Below are 23913 nucleotides of genomic sequence, written 5' to 3'. Positions count from 1 at the left end.
AATGCAGTAGAAAGAAGCATTCCTTTGTCTGGGAATTGACATCTTTGCTTATGGTAAGGGCATATTTCAACAGCAAAGACTTGTCTGACTAGATGGCTTCCAAAGGGTCATCCTCTTCCAATGATACTAAGCTAATTAAAGGGGAGGGTGGTAGGAGAGTTCAAATCCTGGATCATCATTTCAAGTTGATAAAGGAATGTAATGATTGGTGCTGGGTACTCTCCTCTCTCTTGGTTTATTAAAAAACCTGCTTAACACTAGGTTGTCTTTAATCCAGTCTTGCTGAAGATCGTCTCTTGGAATTCTAGAAGCTATTCAAGCTTTTTGAACTCCAAATCACAATTTCCAGACCTATGTCAATTCCATATTTTTATGCTGCAGGAAGTCTGGCTCCTGAGTCTGCCATTTTTAGATGGCTACTCCATCTTTTTATATAAAAGTAAAAAAGGGGACAAAGGGCTTAATAGTAATCGCCAGTCTTTACTGGGTAATGTAGATAAGGTCAAAGATAAAACAGAACTGCATGATTGGTGCCAACAACAGTTACAAATCCAGAAATACAAACTTGTTTCAGAATATACATAAATCTTAAGATTCTTTCACCTTCTCCCTAAGTTTTTGATTAGATTCCCTGATAGAAGTCTTTTTTATATCTATATGCGTTCCCATTTGAAGTTTTTCAAATCTCTGGATAGGTGGAGGCCAATATAGAGTCTAGATAAAGAGAATAAACTCTGTTGATTATGTAAGGACCTTTCCAAGCCAGAAACCTGTAAACACTTGATATTAAAGTGTTATGCAACAACCACCATGAGGGTTAATATATTTGGGAAATGTGTCTACAATCTGAGTTGTTTTGACTCAGAGATATTCTGGCAACGTTTGATGGAGTGTTTGCAGCCTTCTTTGATAATTGCACTGTTAAGAGTCTTAAGATAATTCACGCGTTGCTTGGTGAGTAGTTTTATAATATTCAACAACTGATCTATATATTTATAAATGACAGTAATGATGTGTTTATGGTTGCTGTATGTTATAGCTTATTTTATATTTCCTACAACTGGTTAAAAATAATGATTGTATCATTTTGTGAAAGGTTTTAATAAACATGATATTGCACAGTCACTACTGAGGTCATCAGTCCTGAGCCGGCTACCTAGCTGTTTTTGTTTTGTAATCCATTTATCCTATATTGTGTTCTGTGTTCACAGTAATAGATAGTGTATGTTCTTCCAACATAACACAAGTGTGGTTTAACCTTTATGTGGTGAATATATTGATCATGACAAGGAACCAAAGTTGAAATGCATATTAATACATTAGTATAGAACATAGCAGTATCCAGTGATTATACCGAATAAAAAATAGAGATTGGCATTTTAACGATTAACAAATACCGAACAAAAATACTGAATTTAATAAAAAATGTATATGTACGTGTGGGGTAAAGGGTTACATCTGGTGGGGAGGGAGTTGGGGCTGGGGGTTTAATGATGTAGAAATTTCATCAAAATGTCATTCTCTATTTTTTCATTCATTAAAATGACAATAAACCAACAAAACATACTGTGATGCACACTCATTGAAGAGACTAGTGTTCCTACGACTGATCGGAGTACCCAATGCAGGCTAAGCTGAATCTGACTTTGCTCTCTCGTGGGTTCATATACTGCATTTATGCTTTGGTGATAGCAACACCCATGGTGCTGCAAAAGCACTGACATGCAACAGATAGCGCGAATTTTAAAAACTAACATGAGTAAAGTGCAGGTTTAGAGCTGTGTTCCTCCAAACAAGGGTTGTAAAAACTGTCAAGAACTGCCAATGAAGAGCATAAAGTATTAGCCTGCCCTAGTGATTAGGTAGCTAAGTTCGAGACTGTGGAATAAGAGTTGAGACTGTGAGGCAGGCATGGTATCACAAGTAAGGACACAGACACAAGAGGTACAAGTTTCAACACCTTTATTAAGTTTGACTGGGGTTGGAGACTTCCTAACTGGCCCTAATGCTATAATGGGAGTAGTCTTGACCATCAAAGTAAAATAAAATAGTCCAAGTCAGTCAGTCAAACAAAGGAAAAGTCTGTGTCAGAAACCTATACTTGCCCTCACGCTTCACAATTACTAAGTGTGGGAAAATCGATGAAAATAAAGATTGTGTCAAAAGAATGTCAGAATGGCAATGAAAGTGGCTCACCACTCCCTTCGCCAAGTTCAGTTCACTGGGGTCTTACAAAGTTCTTTCAAGGTGGATGGCATGCACAGTGCAAAGATTTCCCCTAAATCTGTTAGGCTCCCCTCACCGATTTCAATGTCAGTTCAACATGCATCACAGTTCTCTTCAATGAATTCTTCCGGGCTTCCCTCACCGGGCTTCACAATTCTCAGACAAAAAGGTATTCACAAAGTTCCTTCTTAATTACTTCTTCAGGCTTGTTCTTGCCTGTCTTCAAACACTTAAACGTGGCTGAAACACTTTCCAGCTAAACAGCTTTGCTTCACAGAGCTCAGGGAAAACTCTCTTCCACAACCTTAGTACTTCTCTTTCATAATGTTCACCTGTCAGAGACCTTCCCAACCGCGTAGTATTATCACCCCGATGCGTGACGACTCTGACAGCAGGGTCCTTATTAATATCGTCTTGCCAGAGACTTTTGCAACCGCACAGTATTCTCAGCCCTATGCAAGACCACTCTGACAATAGAGTTGACTTTTCAATGTCCGTGCCTTTTGCACTTGGTTTCGCAGAACAGGCCCTCGGCCACTCTGTTCCTTATTTCACAGAAATATCAGTTCACTTTCACTTTAGCCTTTTGGGATCTCTTCACCCTCTCTTTCCCTCGTGCCCTTTCCTTCAATGGCTTTCAACACATTTCACTTTCATTAGTAACTGTTCTGTACTCTTACGTCCCATCCCCTTTCCTCCATACTGCATGGGCGTCCTTTCCAAGGGATGGGAGACGGAACCTTTTTCACCAGAAAAAACCTTCTTCCCCTTTAAATTTAAAGGCGCGCAGGGGTGCAGCCCTTGGAGCATACGCTGCCCTGACTCTGCCCTCCGGCGCCACACCCCAGTCCCCTTTTCCACGTCGACGGGAATGGGCCGAATTCACTAGCGCTGCTGGGTTTGGCTTCAGCCATGTAATTCCACGCGCAGATACTTCTTCTCTTCTGTCTTTCTTGTCTTTTTTATCATTCAGGCATTCGGTCCTCCGGCATCACGCTCTTCCCCGGCGCATGTCGACTTCTACAGGGTTCAGCAGGTGTCCATCCTGCAAGGGGCTCTTTCCGACTAAAGATCCCCACGTCCTCTGCCTATGTTGCCTTGGCCCAGACCATGGGTGGCAAGCTTGTACCACGTGCGACGCACTCTTCTCGAGGTCTCTGAAGAACAGACTAGCCAGATGGAGGGAGCCCTTCCAGAGATCGCCTCCAAAGGACCTAAAGTACTTTGTCTATCATCGATCCAAGCCCAAGGTAGGGCCACTCTTTTCCAGTGCATCCTGCAAGGAACACTCCTTCCTAAGGACTCGCCAAGGTGGTAGGGACCACTCAGGTCCTAGTACCAGCACAAGTACCAAGGCTAAATCAGCTAACGGGCGGCAGGCAGAGGGGTCAGTGGATCCTCCTGGTGACAGTGCTGAGGGACTGGAAGGTTGTTTTACTGGGTCTTCACCAAAGGGGCTACGTAGTACTGGCAACATGTCAGAGGGGGCGCCTGTACGCAGTTCTACTGGCAGATCCGCCGAGGGCAAAGCGCCTATCAGGCCCTGGCCTGAGGCACAGGGTAGGCCCCATGATCCACACTCTGAGTTCTGGGCGGGGCGAAGTGAGCCGAGCAACACGACACAGGCACATAGGAGGGCAGCTCGACAAAATGGCCGCTGTGCCAGACATTCCAAACATCCGTGTGACGCCGCTCCAAGGCAGGCAGCAGGTGGAGGAACGTGTGTCAAGGTGGGACGGGTGTCAACCAGGTATGTGGCCTACAGCTTACACTTCCTTTGCGCAAGGCAGGTTTCTGCTGCGTCTGTATGGGCCGGGCACGCAACGGCTCCAGCAGCTGTATGCTACCTCATCAGTATCACCTACCAGCACTCCGGCCTGTGAGGGCAGGTTCTTTGAAAGGTTCCTCAGGCTCATGAAATCTCCTCGGATGGGGGTCATTCTCAGGGACGCCATCAAAGACGGGCTCCCGCCTCTGGCTCCGGCAACGCAGGCCCTAGTACAGGCACCTCTGGCCCCCGTTCAGCCTCAGCAGCCTGTCCCAGCCCCCCAACCGATAGTGCAGGTGGTTCCAGACCAGCCTCCGCTGCAGCCTCCTGCTCCGGTCTCCACACCACAGCCTTCGGCTCCCAGCACTCCTCCTCCGGTGCCAGGCCAGCCGCAGGTGGACACAGATGAGGAAGAAGACCCCGACACACTATCGTCAGCCAAGGCCTTCCACGAACGTCTTGCAGGGCTGGCAGAGTCCTTGATTCTTTCTCAACCCGAGGTCGAGCAACCAGCAGATGGGGTCCTCGCAGATGTCCTCACGCTACGTTCCTTTGCCAGAACAGGGATCCCGATGCAGAAGGACGCAGTTGCCTTGGCCAAGAAGGGTTGGCTATAGCCTCACTCGGTCCAGCCGGTCAATAAACGCCTGGACACCAAGTACAGGCAGATGGAGGGGGATACACTCTTGCTATCAGCCCATCCTCTGCCACACTCCTCGGCGATCGCTGCGGCATCACTATACTCCAAGCCTCAGTCGTCCTCAGCCTCCTCTTCTGCGGCACTGCCAGGCAAGGAGAAGAGATCTTGGAGGTGTACGGGAAGAAGCTGCATTCCAACGCGTCCTTGCACCTTTGCCACAGACATGAGAAGAACGGCGGGGCTCCGTGCTACGAAATTCAACCCGGATGTCCAGGAACGCATCTGACACCTTCTGTCCGAAGGGGGTCACCTGTTCCACTCCACCACGGACGAGGAGCTGGACAAAAAGAAAAACAGCTCACAAACGGCCAAGTCTTTATCCATCCTGACAAAGACTACTCCCAAAACGTATACCCAGTCACAGCAACGCTCTGACAAGGGGCGTACATACAGAGGGTTCTGCGGCTTCCAAGATTGGAGGTCCAGGCAGCCTGACCATTTGCCGACCCAACATCGGCGCAAACAACAAAAAGGGGGGGAAGTAAGGGCTTTTTCCAGTCCCCCTCCTCCGCAAAAGCCTCAGAGGGAAAGAAGCCATGACACACCCTTCCGGGTCCACGTGTCTCCAGTGGGGGGCAGGCTTGCTCTCCATTCACATTTCTGGCGCCACCTCTGGATCCTCTCGGTAGTCTCCACGGGGTACCGCCTCCCTATCCCAGCCTCTCCTCTCCCTTCCCCTCAACACCCACAGGTTGGGACAGCAACTCTTTTGGCAGAGATCCAATCGTTCGTTGAGAGCCAGGCGGTTGAAGAAGTCCCAGCCTCCCAGCGAGGCTTGGGCTTTTACTCCAGGATTTTTGCCATTCAGAAAAAGAACCAGGCGGGCCTGAGAGTTATGCTGGACCTTTCCACTCTCAACCTCTCCCTACCTCTACAAAAATTCAAGATGGGTATGTACACCAGCTTTGATAGCGGAGACATTGTGCAAGGGAGACTTACATGTCCCGATCCGGCAGCCTCATCGTTTCTTTCTACGATTCAGGATCATGGGCTACCATTTGCAATACAAGGTGCTTCCTTTCGGCCTCAACTCAGCCCACAGGGTCTTTACCAGGCTGATGAATACAGTGGCGGCCCTCCTCAGGTCGCAGGGCCGCCACATCTTCCCATACCTCGACGACTGGCTCATCAGGGCGACATCTCCGGAAGCTGTGCACCACACTTCCCACGCTCTTATGAACACACTGCACAGGCTGGGTTTTTTACTCAACCTCAAGAAGTCGCAGCTGCAGCCTATGCAGGCACTTACCTTCTTGGGTCTCATTTGGGACACGTGCTCCGAGAAGGTTTTTCCCTCTGAGGACAAGATCAAGGCAATCAAGAGGGCCATGGTGCACTTCCTCAGCAGAGAAGTGGCCTCGGCCTGGTGGTACCAACACCTACTGGGGCTTATGGCAGCAGTCCTATTGGCCCTCCACCACACGAGACTCAGGATGAGGAGGATACAGCTGCACTTTGCAGCGTCTTGGAACCAGGGGTGAGGCTCTCAGTCAGAGAGGATCAATGTTCCTCCGTCGCTTCACCCAGACCTCACATGGTGGTCCAGGGACTGCAACCCGCGGATGGGCAAGCCCATCCGGCAACCTACCCCACTGGTCACCATCACCATGGACTCCTCTCTCGAGGGTTGGGGGGGGCCACCCTGGACAGGCATTGCATCCATGGTACCTGGACCCGGCAGGAGCAGGAGTACCACATCAATTGGCTGGAACTGACGGCCATCTGGCTGGCGCTCAGAGCCTTCCTTCCGATTACCGAGGGCAAGGTCATCCTAATTCAGACAGACAACTCGACCAGCATGTTCTATGTCAACAAGCAGGGAGGTAACAGATTGGCCCCTTCCCCATTCCCCTCGCCCCCCACTGTGCAGGCTGGCTGTCAGCATGTGGGAATGGGCCCTGGAGAACAACATCAACCTCATGGCTGTCCACCTGCAGACTGGAGGCGGACAACTACGAGTGGCAGTTGAGCGACCTAGTACTGCAGGAGATCTTATACAAATGGGGACACCCCCAGGTGGACCTCTTTGCCTCCTGGGATAACAGGAAATGTCTACTGGCAGGGTCAGGGCCCGGGCTCACTGGCCGATGCATTCCAGATTCGGTGGGACAGAATGACAGCATACGCTTTCCCACCCATACCACTGATACACAGGGTGATATGCAAGATCAAGGAAACTCGCCACCTCAGCCTCATTCTAATAGCACCGTGGTGGCCAGCCAGGCCATGGTTCTCTGAGCTGTTCAGCCTCTCGGCGAGGCTGCCCATTCGTCTTCCGAGGGGCCCAGCACATTTTATGGTACAGCAGGGGGGCAGGGTCATCCACCCCGCTCCACAGAAACTATCCCTCACAGCGTGGTTCCTGAATAGGTCATGCTAGGTCACCTCAGCCTTTCCCAGGCCAATCTAGAGATCATACAGGGTGCCAAGAGCAAGTCTACCAGGGCCCAGTACAAGGGCAAGTGGACCAGGTTCTGCCACTGGGCAGACTCTAAGGGTATCAACTACCTTGCATGTACCTTGGACGGGTGCTCTCCTTCTCAGCGCACCTCGCCAATTCTGGCATGCAGGTAGACACTTGCCGCACTTACTTGGCAGCCATTGGGGCTTACAGAAACTCAGAGGAGGAGATCTTCTCCTCTTCCAACCCGATTGTCAAGAAACATTTGACGGGACTCGCCAGACTCTGCTCGCCCATCAAGAGGCTACACCCTGTGTGGGACCTCAACATAGTTTTGGGTGCCCTGGCGCGCAAACCATTTGAACCAATGGCATCCGCGGACATCAGGCTGGTCACCATTAATACGGCCTTGCTAGTCGGCTGCACCTCTGATCGCAGAATCAGCAAACCCCAGGCGCTGGTCGCCTCAGAGCCATAAACTAAGTTTCACAGGGATAAGGTAGTCCTGCGGACACACCCAGCATTTTTGCCGAAGGTGCCTTTCACCTGAATGAAGAAATAGTGCTGCCTATGTTCTTTGCTGAGCCCAAGGACGAGGCACAGAGAGTTCGGCACTGCCTGGATATCAGGTGTGCCCTGAAATTCTACTTAGACAGGACCAAGGTCTTCCGCAAGTCGGACACACTTTTTGTCACCTTTGGCAGATCAAGACCGGGGTATCGGGCATCCAAGGCCTCCATAGCCCATTGGATGGTCTCAGCCATCAAGGAAGCTTACGAGGGACAGCATAAGCCACTGCTGGCCAACATGCACGCCCATGCGGTAAGAGCCAAGGCAACGGCCATAGCTTTCCAGCGGCATGTCCCCTGGCAGGTCATAAGCAGGGCGGTCACCTGGGTCACCCCTTTGACTTTCTGCAAGCACTGTTTGAATGCCGGATCTAGAGCAGACACAGCCTTCGGACAGGCGGTTGTTAGGAACCTGTTTGCTTAAGGAGGGTCTCCTCTCCACCCTGGGGCTACACTCAGTTGTAATCGCCCATGCAGTATGGAGGAAAGGGGACGGGACATAAGAGTAATTATAAGTTACTCACTGTAGTGACCAACGTACTCTTAGTCCTTAGTCCCCTTTCCTCCATACATCCCACCATCCTCCCCCCTAATAAACTGGTGTCATTAGGCAATGTTAATCTATTGTCGACACGTCTTTTGGGACTTAGGTGTGGCGCTGGAGGGCGGCGTCAGGGCAGCGCATGCTCCCAGGGCCGCACCCCCTGCGCGCCTCTAAATTTAAAGGGGAAGAAGGTATTTTCTGTTGAAAAAGGTTCTGTCTCCCGTCCCTTAGAAGGGACTCCCATGCAGTATGCGTCCTTCAGTTTTCAATTTGTCAGGGTCATGCCCACCTGCCCCTCGGACATTCCCGGGCGGACTCGTGGCCCCAGGGAGGAATCAAACAGTTTGCTGGTGTATGGAGGAAAGGGATTACTCAGCCCTTTGGCTCCCTTCTCTGTGCTTTCCCGGCTGCTTGGAGACATAGCTCCCTTGCCACACTTCCTCCTGCCTCAACTTGCAGCCTGACAGCGTCTCGTTCTCCCTGGCCTGGTTCTCTGCAGCTCTCTCTAAGCTGCTTCTCCGTTTTGCCATCCAGCTGGACTTCCCTCTTGGCCCCTGCCTCGCTCTCTGTGTCTTTCTGTGCTCCACCTTTTATAGTTTGGAAAACAGTCCATGAGTTTCAGGTGTGTGTGATTGGGACTGAGGGCCTGACCTTGCTAGCCTTATTAGTGGGACAAGGCCAGGGCATGTTACTAGTGGTAATCTTTCTAGTCTCCATCTTTCTCTTCTCGGTAGTTGGGCTGATAAGGAAGGAGGGGAGTTATCGAAGGCGCTGCTAGGGGAGGCCAAAGGGGCTATAGCTCCTGGTCTTTTGGTTGTTGCCCCGGACAGAATCTCAGGAGCTACAACCAAAAGGCTAGCTAGCCCCCAGCCCTGACAGTTGTGACATCAGTGTAGCCCCGGTCTTTTCCAGACCTAGCAACACTCCTGGGAGTTATAAGAGTTGTATTATCCCAAAAAGGTAGACAGAATATGAGGTAAATAACTGTCAGGAAATGGGGGATACCATGTCTCACCTTCCAGTGTCTCCACCCCATTCCCAGAGGACCCCCTAACCAGGTGATCCTTCTTCGCTTGTCCACCCCCAGGGTTGGGATCCAATAGCGATGGCCCTTCCCATGCCACCTGAATAAGGGATCCCCGGGGACTGAGTCGTGAAACACCTTCAGGTTTTTCACAAGACCCAAAGCCCAGGCCTGGTAAAATCATCTTACATCACTGTCTAGCACTGTGCTGTCTTCTGTAAAAAGCTTTGCATGCTCACTTTTTCACTGCATGTTTAAGCAAAGTGACATTTGAGCGGAAGGGGTTTTGGATAGAAGAGAACCAACAAATTGTCACATGGCTCTGGCTGGCCTTTCTTTTCCTGTTCTGCATAGTTAACACAAACACGTTAGCATTTTGTACAATTGGAAATGTTCTTCTGCCCATAATTAACAACAATCCAGAAGTCTGTATTGTGAGTGCATTTAGACATTTGAAATACAGTAGTGAACCCCAGATTATATATTTGAGGCTCAAATAAATGTACCTTTGTACTGTAATTTATTTGACGGATGAGAAGATAAAGCGACAATAATTTTTCCGAAAGCCATGTTTCTGAAAATCTTTTTTTAAATGTGTCATGATGGTTTATTATTCATCTGCACCTAGAGCCATGTTGCCACACTCAAAATAACATGGCATCACATCTTCCTCAAGTTCATGTAAGATTCGAGTTATCTCAAGATTTGGTGAAAGGCTGAGATTTCAGCAGGCTGCTATGTAAGGAGCCGCACCCTGACTTTACATGCCAGGCATTCCTTGCAACACTTACCTGGGCCCCCCTAGGATCTTCATGTCTCCGCTCCGGATCTGGTTTTGTCTTCAACAGCTCGTGCCCCAGGTGGGGCTGCAGGTCCATTCTCTATTCCGGATTATTGGGTAGAGGTTCTGTCATGGATTAGAGATATGGGCAGAATATAAAGAAAATGTGTTTATTACATTACATGTTTCGTATTGCTTGGTTTGTCTCCTAAGGATGATGAGAGGCAATTGTTGCATATGATGAGTACCAGGGTGTGGGTAGACGTGGGATGAAAAAGAAGTATGCTGCTGACAAAGAACACATGAGTCTATAGAGTTCAAGAGATTTGCCAAATGAAAAAACGTACGCAGTGGCTCCACAAGCTCCCAATGGTATAGCAGAAGAATGGTATGCTTTCTGGTCACTTTAGTTGGCGGTGGTAAAAATGATTGATTTGGTTCTGGTGGATTCATGCCACTGATGTGGACTTGAGAAATAGGATCGAGGAGGCTGAACATGAAGGTAAACACTTTCTAATTGTTGTGCTCTCTATCATTGCAAACCTACTTGCTGTCTCAGGCGCCATTCTTCACATGTTGGATGATGAATGTTGTGATAAAATAACAATGGCATTGATGCACTTTGGTACTAATATCAAATGCTGCAAACGTTCATCGACACCAGGCTGCTCATCAGACTTTACCCTGCCTAAACACTTATTATTCCTTTTCAATGGCAAGTAAATCAATTTACTATGGTTCTGATATAAACCGTAATGCTTCCTTTGAATGACATTTACAATGTGTGTTGGTTCTTCTTGCTTTAGGTACTGAAGTTTGGAGCCATCCCACTCTCTGTTACACCAAAGAAGGAATTGCTTCCCCTCTAACGACACTGCCATCAGAAGCATTGCAAACAGAAGCTAAAAAGTTATTTAAGGTAACTTGGATTCTAGGCAACATTTCCCCTCCTAAATGCTTCCCATAATGTACTTGCTAAATGTTTTTCCTCTAAAATGTAAGTAATACTAAACATATAACCTCCCAGATCAGTCCTGTTTAAAATGTATTTGCCAAAACTCATTTTATATCAAAGTAGGAGTATCCATTAATGTCCAAGAAATGTGAAGATCCCTTCCCCTCTCTCTTTATTCTACTCTGTCTTTACTCCCCAGAGACTGAGACTGCGTGTGATGTCTTGCATAGTGTGCACTGTGGAATGAACTGAACCAACTCTTGGTTCTGAACATCACTGAACAGCCTTCCATCTTTTTCTGGCCTGCCTCGTTGTTAAACTATATTCTTATTCATTTTATTTAGTTTGTAGTGCACAAAGTACAGCCAAGCGATATTCAAAATGATAATTTCTTGTAATAAATTATGATGTTGGATGAAAAGCAGAAGAATGAAATAACGATTTAACAGTGTGGGAAGGTGCTGCACGGAAAGTGAAGGAAATCGAGTTCTACACTTTAGGGTGAAATGTGTAGAAGGAGCAGATAAAAGGACTTTGCACATGGTGGGCAAAGCATGGAGAGTAGACATTGCGAGGAAAGACAGTGGGGATGAGTGCATGCCGGGAGATTAGAGAGCATAGGTAGGGAAGAGGTAGACGATGAACACACTTGGAAATAATGCAAAAAAATACAAAACTGTAGACAAACAAGTAAAATGAGCCAATGAAGCAAGGTAACAGCAGGGATCAAATACAAGCATGGAGGCAATTGATGCATAAAATAAACCGCTTAGTTAAAGGTAGATTGAAGTGGGGCAAGATCATAGGAAGGGAGAAAAAAATGAACAGGTGAGCAACCGGAGGAGATACTAAGGATCAGAACACAGGTCTTAAATGAATGGTAAAGAAAGGATGAATCTTCATAGAATTGAAAAGTGGAAAACAGGTGCATGTCAGAGAAAGAGATAAGCAAAGAAAATGCAGGGAAGAGTCAAAAGTGACACCAAAGGTGCAAGCAGATGGGAAAAGAGGAAGAGCATAGAAATTAGGATGAGCGGTGAGAGATGAAAATGGAGATAGATCAGGAACGTACGTTTTAGACGTCTTGTAATTAAGTGAATGGGAAAGCATCCAGCTTTTGACAACAGCAAGACAGAAGCAGAAGAATTAATGTGATTAGAGAAGAAAAAGAGGAAGGAAAGATAACAGACTCAGCATACAATGACAAGCAAACCCAAAAGAAAAGATGAGAGGTGTTGTGTAGTAAGCAAATTAAAGTGGAACAAAGGTGCAACCTTGAGACACTGAAATGGAACAGAAAGAGTGGAAGAAGCATCTGCCCAAGATACAGAATTGGTCTGCTTTAAAGAAAGAGAGCCATGAAAGAGAAGTGCCAGAACTGCCAAGAGATAAGAGAGGAGTGAAGGATAGAGAGAGAGAGAGAGAGTGACTGATGTATCAAAGGCACTGGATAGATCAACAAAAATGAGCAGAGAGGAAGGTTAAGAATGACGTGCCAAATAAGCAATTTATTGAGTGGGCAACAAGAAAGCTAGATTTAAGAGAAGGTAGAAGCGAGTACAAGTCAGGTTAGTGAGAGAGCTGCCAGTAGGTCACATATTCCAGCAGTTTCAAGAGGAAAGGGAGGAGATGGGCCAGAAATCAGGAGGAAAAGATGAATCAAGAGAAGGCTGTTTAAGTATTGGCAAAATAGTAGCCTGTTTAAAGTGTACAGGGAAAAATGCCAGAACACAAAGAGGAGTAGAGGTAAGAGAGCAAACAGGGATACACCACATGGATTGGAGAGGCAGGTGGAGCTTCACGTGGGATAGCAGTACGGCGAGCAAATTGCAGAAAGTTTGCATGTTCGATGTCAGGCAGGTGGGGGTGGAAAAGAGGTGTTGATTAGGGAGCGCAAAAGGGGATAGAACAAAGCTTGTCAATTTTAGAGGTTAAGTAAAGTGCTACCTCATAGGCTGAGAGCGTAGCGCCCCAGAAGCATGGTCAAGAGAGCAAGGATCGAAGAGTCAATTATGAATGGTAAAAAGGCAACAGGGATGGAGGAAAACACATTACTGTATGCCCTTCTCTATTTTACTGCCATGCCATTCTTTTGCTTCATACCTCTTTTGGCTGTATGAGAGCCAAAATGAATGCTATGGAGTACAGAGAGTAGAGCAATAAGTCATTTGTGAATTGATACGCATCCACAGAGCTTTCCTCTCTTGACACTCATCTTTTTTTTAATAAAAACATTTTATTGCTTTTGAAACATAGGTGATAAATCTCACATATTCATCACAACATAGTAAATAAACAAAGCAAAACAAAGTCAATTCCATCCATTATAATGGTATAGTATAACATAACCCCCCACACACTTTTTTTTAGATTGATTTAGCTGAATTCTATCAACTTTTCAATATTCAAAATTTCAAATTACATAAAATTACATAAAAAGGACCATACATTACAATACATGTACGTTTTATCCTAACATTGAAGTCTAGAGTATCATACAAACTCCTAAACAATAAGTACTTGATTCTCAAAAGTCATTAAACAATCTCTATATCATAGTACTGAAATTGTGTTATTACAATACATGGATGACATAAAATTTGCCTGCAATTATACTTTATCCTGACAATAGAATCTAGGGTTAGCCACAAGATACAGCACAATAAGTGCTTAGTTCAATGAGTATTTTGAAATACATGCACATTACACATCCCTTAATATATATTATTGATGTATAGTATGAATAATGTAAGATTTACTTTGAATCAAAAATATTTCAAATGATAAGCAGACATTGCACACTTGCCCTTGAGCCACTCAATTCCATAATTATATCTTCAATTCCTTCTACTGTGATTTTTAAATTCCACGCTTGATGTATAGCCTTTAAGTATATGAAATTATCAAATTCTGAATCGGCATATAGGTCTGTATAATGTTTCACCCACTGTTGATCACTGACACTGTTAATTTCACCACTTATTTGCTTATGGGACTTGGCATTATTCTGCATCAGCCTGGTGTGGGTTGAATTTCCTTTTGCCAGTGATGAAAGCATAATTTCACCGTCTTGTTGCTATAAATGTGCCTTTCTTGCACAAGTCCTATTTTGATATTGACATTTAGCTGATCTCAGTGCATTTGTTCTACTGCATCGTGGTAGTTTATTGATGATTTTCTTTTCTTGCCGAAATGCTATTTTTCTGTACTTCATCTCCTGGTCAAATTGGTGTTTATGTTGACATTCTATAGTTTTTGTAGACATAATCGCAATACTAAATTGATCTAATACTGCTGGGTATTGGAAGTTCATGTTATTTAGATAGTAGTGTGTGAACTGCTTGTTCAATAAGTACAGATTCACGACTTGGCATTGTTGAATATTATGGGAAACTTGTGCCATTTCTGCTCATTACTATATGCATTGAGGGACCAAGTTAGTGAGAGCATTTGCTGATCACTACGTAGTTGTGAAATGATTCAAAATGTTCCACTATATTGAATAATGGCTCTTCAAGGTAGAACTAATCAATAATGCGCTCCGATTTACCTCTCAATCAAGTGCTTTTTGGTGGCACATTGCAAGGTGCAGTTGACTACTTTAAAATTCCTTTCTATCATAAATGCCTCCCATCTTTGCACCTCTGGTTCTTTGGTTTTGCATTGGGCATTTAGACATTTAAGATTTAAGTCTCCTGCCACAATTGTCGCATAGATATCAGATTCTCGCGCTATGGTATCGAAGATAGTTATTAAATCTCGATAAAAGGCATTCTCTGATATTCCTGCAGGATTTCTGTATACATTCACAAGCGTTATTTTATAGTCCTAACATTCAATTTTCACTAATTGAAGATAATTATTAGGTGCTAACCAAGGATGGATGTTTATTTTCGAGTTTTTCTTTATGGCTGCTAATAGGCCTGAGGAGGGTCTACCTCTAGTTGTTATTTTTGCTGGCAGTAAAACCAAATCATGATCGTCCCAAATTGGGGTTGTGGTGAACCAAGTTTCTTGGAGCGCCAAGATTTCAAATGGACCAATAAGATTATCAATACTCGATTGTAAATGAGCATGACCGCGAGTATTCCAGCTAGCAAGTCATATTTGTATCGACTTTTTAGTTACTGATGGTTACGCAACATTGGATTGTCTCAGATCACCTTCATGTTGATTAAGAATGCTGCTCATATAAAAATTTGGCTTAAGATTATATGTTTTGTTATATTTATCGGCATTGCTAAGCCTTTCTGGATCTTGTGCCAGGATAAAACCCATCCTAAATAAGTCCATCTTGGCTCGCCAAAGAGTATTTAAGACTACGCCAGAAGGTATCCATAATTGAACAATGGAGAGTTTTTCATCATTTAAGAACTCAACTTGTTCTATATCTGTAGATGCCACGTCTTTTAGCGCCACAACTTCAGCAAAGATGTTAAGCACACTTGTTCTACACAAATCTTATTGATTATTTAGAAGATTGCGACATTTCATTATGAGTGTATGTGCAAGTCTTGTGTGTTTCAGTATCTCCGAAATCAATTGATGCTGATAGTCCTGCTTGGAATTCAAATGCACCAATCAAGAGGATTCTTGTCTGTTGACCTGTGAGTGAATAGCAATAGATTCCATCAGTTTTCTTAGGTTATTCACTTAATCAATGGAATCTGTAGCTACTTTATTCTGATGAAAACATAACTTATTGCTAGGTGAAAGCCGAGGAGCCTTGTTTATTGGGAGTGAGTTATAATTGTGTATGATTTTGTTCTCAAATTGTGATTTCAGATACGCGTCCACTGCATCTTTTATTTCTTTACATCTATCTTCTTGCGTTATTGCGGAAGTAAGTTCCTGAGTCTTGGTTAATGCAGCAGGTCGTCGTTGTCCCATGCTACATTCTTGTTTATTAAACAAGGCGGGAAGGCATTGATTTACTTTAGGGGCCGTTTCCTCTGTGTTTGCCTTTTTGTCATCTAGCGCTTGAGCTTGGGCCATAATTAGATTGTTTAATGGAGCGTAAGTCAGGTTCTGTTGATTTACTTTTTGAACATTAGAATGTCCATTGTTTTCTTTCTCTGTGGATAATTTATTTAAAGAAGCAACACTTTTTGTTTTGGATGCAGCTCTGCTGAGTGCTTGGATGAATAATTTAGAACTTTTGATGCTAGCTGGTCTGGTGGCTTGCATAGTTTTAGGTTTTTTCTTTTGTGGTTCTAATGGGTGCGACGTATTCTTTTGTATATTACGTTTCACTTTCTGCAATTTTTTTTGATTGACTACATCAAATGGATTAGGTTTGTTTTTAATTTGCTGTGTTCTGCTAGAATTGTCTACACTTACCCACGAGTCTTCAATTGTAATTGGTGTAGTAAAAACGTCAAGCGGTCTGATTATTTGTTTGATCACAGGAAGCGTAGGATAGCTTAATGCAATTTAAACTGGACATGTACCAAGGGCTTGCTGTGATTGTGCTATTGCTTGAACTGGTGTTGCTAAGAGTTCTGTCGGAGTTTGTTTCTTTAGTTCTTCTTAGATTATCCAATTTACAATGTTTTCTTATTTGCACTGATTGCCGCAAGATTTGTTTTTCAAGTGACTCAAACAGTTTAAACAGAGAAGCTAATTTCACATTAATTGCAGAAAGAGTGACTGTCAACATGGGGTTACGATCATTCTCGTGTTCCAATGTCAGAGCTTGAATCGTTATTGGCTTCCTTGGGGTCGGTGTGGCATATGAGCGGGCGATCGATAGCACCGTAGATTCCATTGAGCCTCATTCATAATAGTTCAGGGACTTTGAGTGATCTAATTGGTTTAGATCAGAGCTCAGGACTCCTGGGCTCACGTTTATAGAAATGCGAAAAATTTCTTGACTCATGCTTAATTGTTCGCAGTATGGAATTGGAGAGAGTTGTTCGACATGCTTCAATCTATTAAGATTTTGCCCTGTACTTAGAAGAGTTGCATCTGATATTGCTTGTGTGTCTATAAGTTGTGGAGGGTAATTTTTCTCAAGCAGATCTTGTGACTCTATATTGTTATTATCAAAGACTGCTTTAGAGGAGGGCAACCTGTCTGACCGAACCGAACAGGAATCACGGATATCCGTGTTAACTGATAGGTGTCGGTTCACAGGTACCAGGGTTAGAACAATTGCTTTTTGTGAGGTTTTCCTAACTTTATGATCGAGTAATCCACCCCCTGTTAAACACGAGTATTAAGTGTATCAGGCATACTTGTTTTCAATGAGTATAGTCGTAAATGCATACAAATTACGTCCTTTGATATAATCTAGCTACAAACTATACCTTTCAACGATAATGAACAGCTGCTGTCAGATGGTGACAAGCATCCATGAGAATATAAGCAATGTAAATACAAACAACAATTATGAGACAAGGAGAAACAAGGAGCACTATCGCCATGGCGAAGTAGCAAAGCGGTCCTTGTCAGTCCTTGCCTCGGAGCGCGCGCGTTGGTGCGTGCACGTTCGAAATTAAGTAGGAACGCCAACAAAGGGGGCGTGGTAATAGTAATTCAAAGTAAATATCACCTAAAACAAAGTAAAACAAATAAAGTGTAAGTGCATTAAATCAATATAAGACACTGTATATATTTACAAATGGTCCATGGGCATTCAACTTGATTTTTATTAACAAAGTATACAGCGAGGCAAAATATCCAGCAGTCTCCCGTGGCAAAGTGGTCCTTGTCGGTCCTTGCCTTGGTGCGCGCACATTTGAAATTAAGTAGGAACGGCAACAAAGGGGGCATGGCAATGGTAATTCAAAGTAAATATCACCTTGATTTTTATGAACACTGTATACAGTGAATCAAAATATTGTGGGATGTATTGACCCACTCTGCAATACTATGCGGCTTCACTCTACTATCTATGGTGCAAGAAACATTAAAATGGCGGCAAAACCTTTGTGCGCTCCAAAACTGCGTTTTTCAACACTCAAAAAGATGGCTGCACAACCTGCCACCCATGGTGCATGTGTGGTGGAATAGAGCACATGATGCAGAAAAAGTGCCAATGGGCTCCATGACAAGCAAACATAGAGTGCAGAGGGAGCAGCAGCACTTTGCAAGTGAAACTCCAATTTGCCTATAAATGACATTTACTTTGCAAGGGAAACTCCAAAATACCTGTACATAACACCTTCCAACACTCAAAATCTTGCTTGGCGCTAAAATTAATTTAACCTAAGAAAGCACTGTGAATGTACACAGTCCTGAAAGGTTAAGAGCAAAACATTTTCTTAGCAAAACTGGATTGCCTGTGAATGACAGTTCCTGTCAAAAATCTGAGTGCAGCCACCCTGGGCTACCTGTGAGTGACAGCCCCTGTCAAATGGGCTCTCCTGATTAAACTTTAAAGTTGTCTAAAACTAAAGATCTGCTGGATTAGCAAATGTAAAAGGATTGTTGCTGAAAGGAACACAGATATCAGTTGTTTTTGATCCCCCAAGTTTAAATCTAAGAAAGTGTTTTATCTATGTCATCTGATGCAACAAGTTTTTTTTTTTGCTGGATTTCAAGTCAACAAAGTAAAAATGAACTTAGGCTGGCTGGGACTGCAAGAAGTTGAAAAACAGGTTTCCACCCAAGGGGAGGGAAATCCTCTCAGCAGATACTCACTGACATATGATAATTGTGGGGTAGGACAGACTTTTGTCTGCTGCCAGAGGCTGAACAATGGCAGATTCTCCATGCCAGGAAATGGACGTGTGTAAAGGTCGTAAACTTGGCTTGCTGAAGGAAATCCCAAAGGTGTGGGCTACTCCTTGAGCTCCAGAGAGAGACAAAAGGCAGACCATTTGCTGTTAAAGAATATGTAATGAACAATTTTTAGAGACTCATAACTTGCTATCCGAAGTGGTGAAAAATATAACTAGGGCAGATTTGTTAGTCTAATTTTTGGCACTACATTTCAAAAAGTGGTGGAACTGTGTAACATATTCTTAACAGGAATGCCAATATATGTAGTTTTATGGGAACTGTATATATGCTAGAATTGTTAAACTTTGCACACACATTCTTATGGTAAACACACATATTTATGGAAATTTGGAGAAAGTTTGGAAAATGTTTTCATGTTGAAATGGACAAAATGCTGTAAGATCTCACAGCTGCAGGATTTTGATGAACGGATACTCCATTAAATATGTAATCCTTGTATGTGATTTCCATAGAGGTTACAAATGTATAAATATGTATTTAGGACAAAATTCGATGTTGATACTAGTAGATAGGGGAGGTTTCTAAGGATTGTAAAAACCGAACCATAAATTTGACATCATCTGTCTCTGATCCAATCACTCGAATGCAAGGCAGAGATGAGGCTCTGATCCAATCCCAGTTCACAGGAGCAGGTTTAGTTAAGCCGGCCCATACACCCATTTTTGTGATGTCATTTTGACAGGATAAATAGGGACATCTGACAACACATACACACTCACTCTTCTGATTCCAGCAAAGCACTCTGATCCAGCATTCAACATCCAGCATTCAACATCCTTCCAGATCCAGATGACAATGACAAGGCCAAGCAGTAGCTGAACCATTTTCAGCAAGGCCTCATTCCTCAACTTATCCTCACAACCCAGTGTAGCACTGTGGTGTGGGAAAGCATCCTGAAACTTTCTGGCTTGCTACCATAAATGCTTGCCTGATGAACTCGCCATCCCACTGATTTGAAATACCCAGAAACAAGAATGGCATATCCTGTGCAGTTCTGGGGAACGGCCTAGCTGATCCTGCCCTGAGACTGATGTGCTGTCCTTCCTTGATAGACCCGATCCATTGACCAGAATCTTGACAGGCCAAACATCTTAAATCCCAGTGGATTGTGAGTATTAACAGGACACTAGAGAACTATTGTATACCTTGCCTTATCTTGTTCCCCTCTAAATCTCTGAACTATCCTTTCCTTACTTTCATAACCAGTACCAGTGTCAAAATCTTTAGTGCTATCTTATTCTGTCTAGTTGGCAAAGCGCCATTCATAGTCATCTTTATTTGTGTAACTCGGATCCATAAATCCCACTTTCGGTGTTTGGACTGGTTCCGCCAGGGAAGGTGCTGGGGATCTGTTACTGAAGTCATGAATCAGTCTCAGAGCTTACTGCGTGCCAACTTTGTTGTCTAACCTGCATGCACTAGTCTTGAGTAGAATCCTAACCCATATTTTCTGGTTTTCAACTGAAGTTCTTGTCCAAATTTGTGTCTTTATTTTCGAAAAACACCTCTCACTAATACCTCCATAACTCCCTCGGTTATTAAGATAGAAGTGAAATTTCAACTCCCACTTATACCTACCATCCTTAGCTACTTCTATAACTCAGAACCACAGTGCGAAACAGTGTGGTTGACACGTTCTGATTACAAATCGCATAGTAAAAGTTTGCCGCAAATTTACATTTTGCAAAAGTTTTACACGTGTGAATTACCTTTAAATTATTTCCCACTTTGCCTTTGAGATTCCAATTGTTCTCTTTGATTAAATCATTGCTTTTGCTTGCTTGCATCTGTTCAAAGCGGCTCCCGTAGAAATGTATGATAATTTAAGCATTTTTGAACATATTTGCTCAGCCAATTTCAAAGCCATTCTGACAGTTGAAAAGTCAAATCCGTCTTTCTCTTGTGTTTAACGGGGGAAGGTGGGAGTGATATTCTGTTTGGTCTGTTATTCCTGAGTACCTGCTCTCTCCTCACATCTATTTAAATTGCCTCTTGGTGGGTTGAGGGGTGTTGCAGGGAGAACTTCTAACCACAGTGCTATCTGTTCCAAACCACCCCAAAAGTATTCTTTTTTTTTGCTGCATTCTTTTTGTGTTAATTACTTGATTCCCAGTGCATTAAAGATATTATTCATTGTTCCTGTCACCCCATTGGTGATTGTTGTTACCTATTAAAAATATATTGTGATTTTAAATTCTATGTAAATAAACAAATAATGACCTTTACAACTAGCCTGAATCCTGGTTCACTAAACTACTCTTCCCCTCTTGTGAGGAATCTCCATCTGGCAAGGGTGTAGAAGCCCTGGGTTTTCTTTTTCTTTGTATTGATTAATAAAAGGATGCAGCTAATTCCATCTCAGAAAGGATAATCTGCTAATCAGATTTCTCATTCATAAACTCCATGCCAAAAGCATAGTGTATACCTGTGCCCTCCTGGATCAGTGCCATGAACTTTAGCACTTGCTCTCCAATGGGACAGAGCATGTTGAGAGGTCATAGGTGCCCCCGTGACAACTGCAGTGACAAACAAACAGCCTCATTACGAGCTAGGCGGTAAGTGGTCAAATTGGCAGTAACTAGGTTACCGCCAATTTTACCACTATGCCAAATAATGAGTTTTGGTTTTGAGTGGAGGATTTACCGCCAGCAAAAATCTGTAGGTAAATCTTCCCACTCAAAGCTGAAAAATCGGTAGAATTGGTGGACCGCTGCAGTAATTCCGCAACAGTAATTCCACCCAAAAAATAAATGGGGAATTGCACCTCCACCACCACTTGTAATCATGCAGAAATTCTGCCTGACCAAGTGGCAGTAACAGTAATTCCACAGGGCTATTTTTTGGAGGATTTACACCCAAATGTCTGCCTAACTCATAATGAGGCCCAAAGTCTCTGCAGCGCATGGGCTGCATTTAAGACATGCACCCCTGTTCCAAAACCTACATCACTATGAGAATGCTATCCTGGTAGCATGTTAAATTCAACGTATAGGCCATACCTGAGTTTGGGGTATGACCTTATTTCGTCGAAACTTATCGGAAGAAATTAAAGATGAGACCTGAAGAGTCCCTAGGCCAACGACCTTGAAAGAAATGATAACTTTACTTCTTCAACTTGATTTCTGGATGCAGGACCGACATGCGGAAAAATGGAAAGGACGGGTTCATAAACATTCTGAACCGTTTTGCGTCAACCCACAATCTACTTCTGAGGATGAACCTATGCAAATAGGCAGTGCCAGAGGACCGTTGTCTACAGAAGAACGGACTTGTCGAAGAACTCTAGGCCTCTGTATCTATTGTGGGTCAAAGAAACATTTTCTTCAGAACTGTCCATTGGCTCTTCCAAGATCAGCGGGAAACGCCAAACCTCGTACTTTATTAGGACACAAGGGCTCAGTATAGTATTGGTGGCTTGACACGTCGTGATGCAATTTAGGCTTTCTGATAATATACCCCTCAAGAGAACAAAAGGACAGATTGAGGTGAGTATTGCCCGAAAATATGGTAAACCCTGGTACTCAACAGCTGGCTGCAAGAAAAATTAACCAGATATTAACATGTGCATTAAGGCAATGGACTTTCCAAAGCAAGATACTGAACTGATACTCACAACAGTTCCAAGTTAGATTGGTGAGTACCATGAAAACAAGGAAAGTAACTGTTACCAGGAGTACAGAAATAGCAAGAAAGTAAGAATCGAATAGTCTTGTGCTTACCAAATGAGTGACCTGGATAGGTGTTGCAGGAGAGTTGAAAATGGAGTGGCAGTCCGGGAAACACAATGTTTTGTTTTCCTATACCTGCCGGCACGAGGACGCCTAAAGAGTTAATTAATCCGTGCACCGTTGCGCTGGTGTCCTTTGGTCCTTGCACTGATGCGCCAATGTCCTTTGTTCCTTGTGCCGATGTGCGACAGTCCTGAATGTTCAAAAAGTGTCTTTGACAGTTCCAGAAAGAAGATATGACATAGGTAAGACTCAAGAGATGAGATATATGCAGTCTGTGGGTTTTTCGATTGTAACAACGAGCAGGTAAGACTTGCGAAATGAGATAACTGCAGTTCATGGACGTTCCGGGTCTGGTATGAGCAGGTAAGACTTGAGGAATTAGACAAATGCAGTCTGTGGACGTTCCAGGTCAAGTATGAGCAGGTAAAACTTGAGGGATTCGACGAATGCAATCGTGGACGTTCCGGGTCTGGTATGAGCAGGCAAGACGTGAGGACGTTCCGTGGACGTTCCGGGTCGAGTTTGAGCAGGTAAGACTTGAGAGCAATGACAAGAAGGAAGCAAGGAAGGTCACAAGGCGGCCGGGGATTCAAGGAGCCAAGAAGATAAGGTACAAGGTATGTAGCTTTGAAAACAGACAAATTCAGAAGCGCCGCCGTGCGCGGGAGCGCGGCTTAAGTACTGGTCACCTGACCGTACGCACAGGACGGCGCCGTAGGCCTGAGTACCTACGCGAATACTATGGCCGCCAACGTTTCCATGGCAACCCATAGCGTTCTGTAAAAGGACGCGCCAGAAACGATGCAGCGCGATTCTGAGGCTTAGCAGACCACCTCAATTTGGAACCAAAAACGTTTGCTTCCCTGGGGCTACAATGTAGTTTGCTATTGCGCAAGCTCCACTTATGTTTATCCAACGAAGCATTCAATGCAATGCTGACAGTTTCCTTCCCCAAAGATGCCTCCCCGGAGCGAGCAGCTAGGAACTCGGACAAGAGACAAGGAGCATGTACATTAGACTCGGGTTCCCATGTTCGCTCCTCCGGACCATAACCATCTCAATCAATAAGAAAATGACGGATCCCACGTATCACCTTAGTATCTAGAATGGCCTTGGCCACGTACTCCTCCACCCCCTTGACTATCACTGGTGCCGGATGAGAGGAGAGGCGAGTACCCGCGGGACAAGGCCTCAAGTGAAACGTGAAAGACTGGATGAATCTTCCAATGGGAAGGTAAATCTAAGCGAACCACCAAAGAATTGATCACTTCCTTAATGGGGAAAGGCCCCACAAAACGAGGTATCAAACATCTACGACCAGGTAAATGGAGGTTCTTGGAAGATAACCAGACCAACATTCCAGACTGATAATCGGGAGCAGGTCTCCGGTGTTTGTCAGCATAGAGTTTATCTTGCTGTTGAACGGCCTCCAAATGATCAAATACCGTTTCCCTAAGGGATAGGAAGT

The 23913-nt window shown here is 44.3% G+C and overlaps 1 protein-coding gene across 1 annotated transcript in view; it reads left to right on the top strand.

Annotated features, from left to right (window-relative positions):
- PLEKHH2 (pleckstrin homology, MyTH4 and FERM domain containing H2) overlaps window positions 1-23913 on the top strand; it is a 1974292-nt gene that overhangs the window by 1222541 nt on the left and 727838 nt on the right. Inside the window, exon 18 of the mRNA XM_069608462.1 lies at window positions 10820-10932. Within this exon, the coding sequence (XP_069464563.1) occupies window positions 10820-10932 (113 nt within the window). The remainder of the gene's footprint in view (window positions 1-10819; window positions 10933-23913) is intronic.

The sequence above is a fragment of the Ambystoma mexicanum genome, chromosome 4q (assembly GCF_040938575.1).
Source record: "Ambystoma mexicanum isolate Mex_15411 chromosome 4q, UKY_AmexF1_1, whole genome shotgun sequence".
Taxonomy (NCBI): Eukaryota; Metazoa; Chordata; class Amphibia; order Caudata; family Ambystomatidae; genus Ambystoma; species Ambystoma mexicanum.
This window is presented reverse-complemented; position numbering and strand designations above follow the sequence as displayed.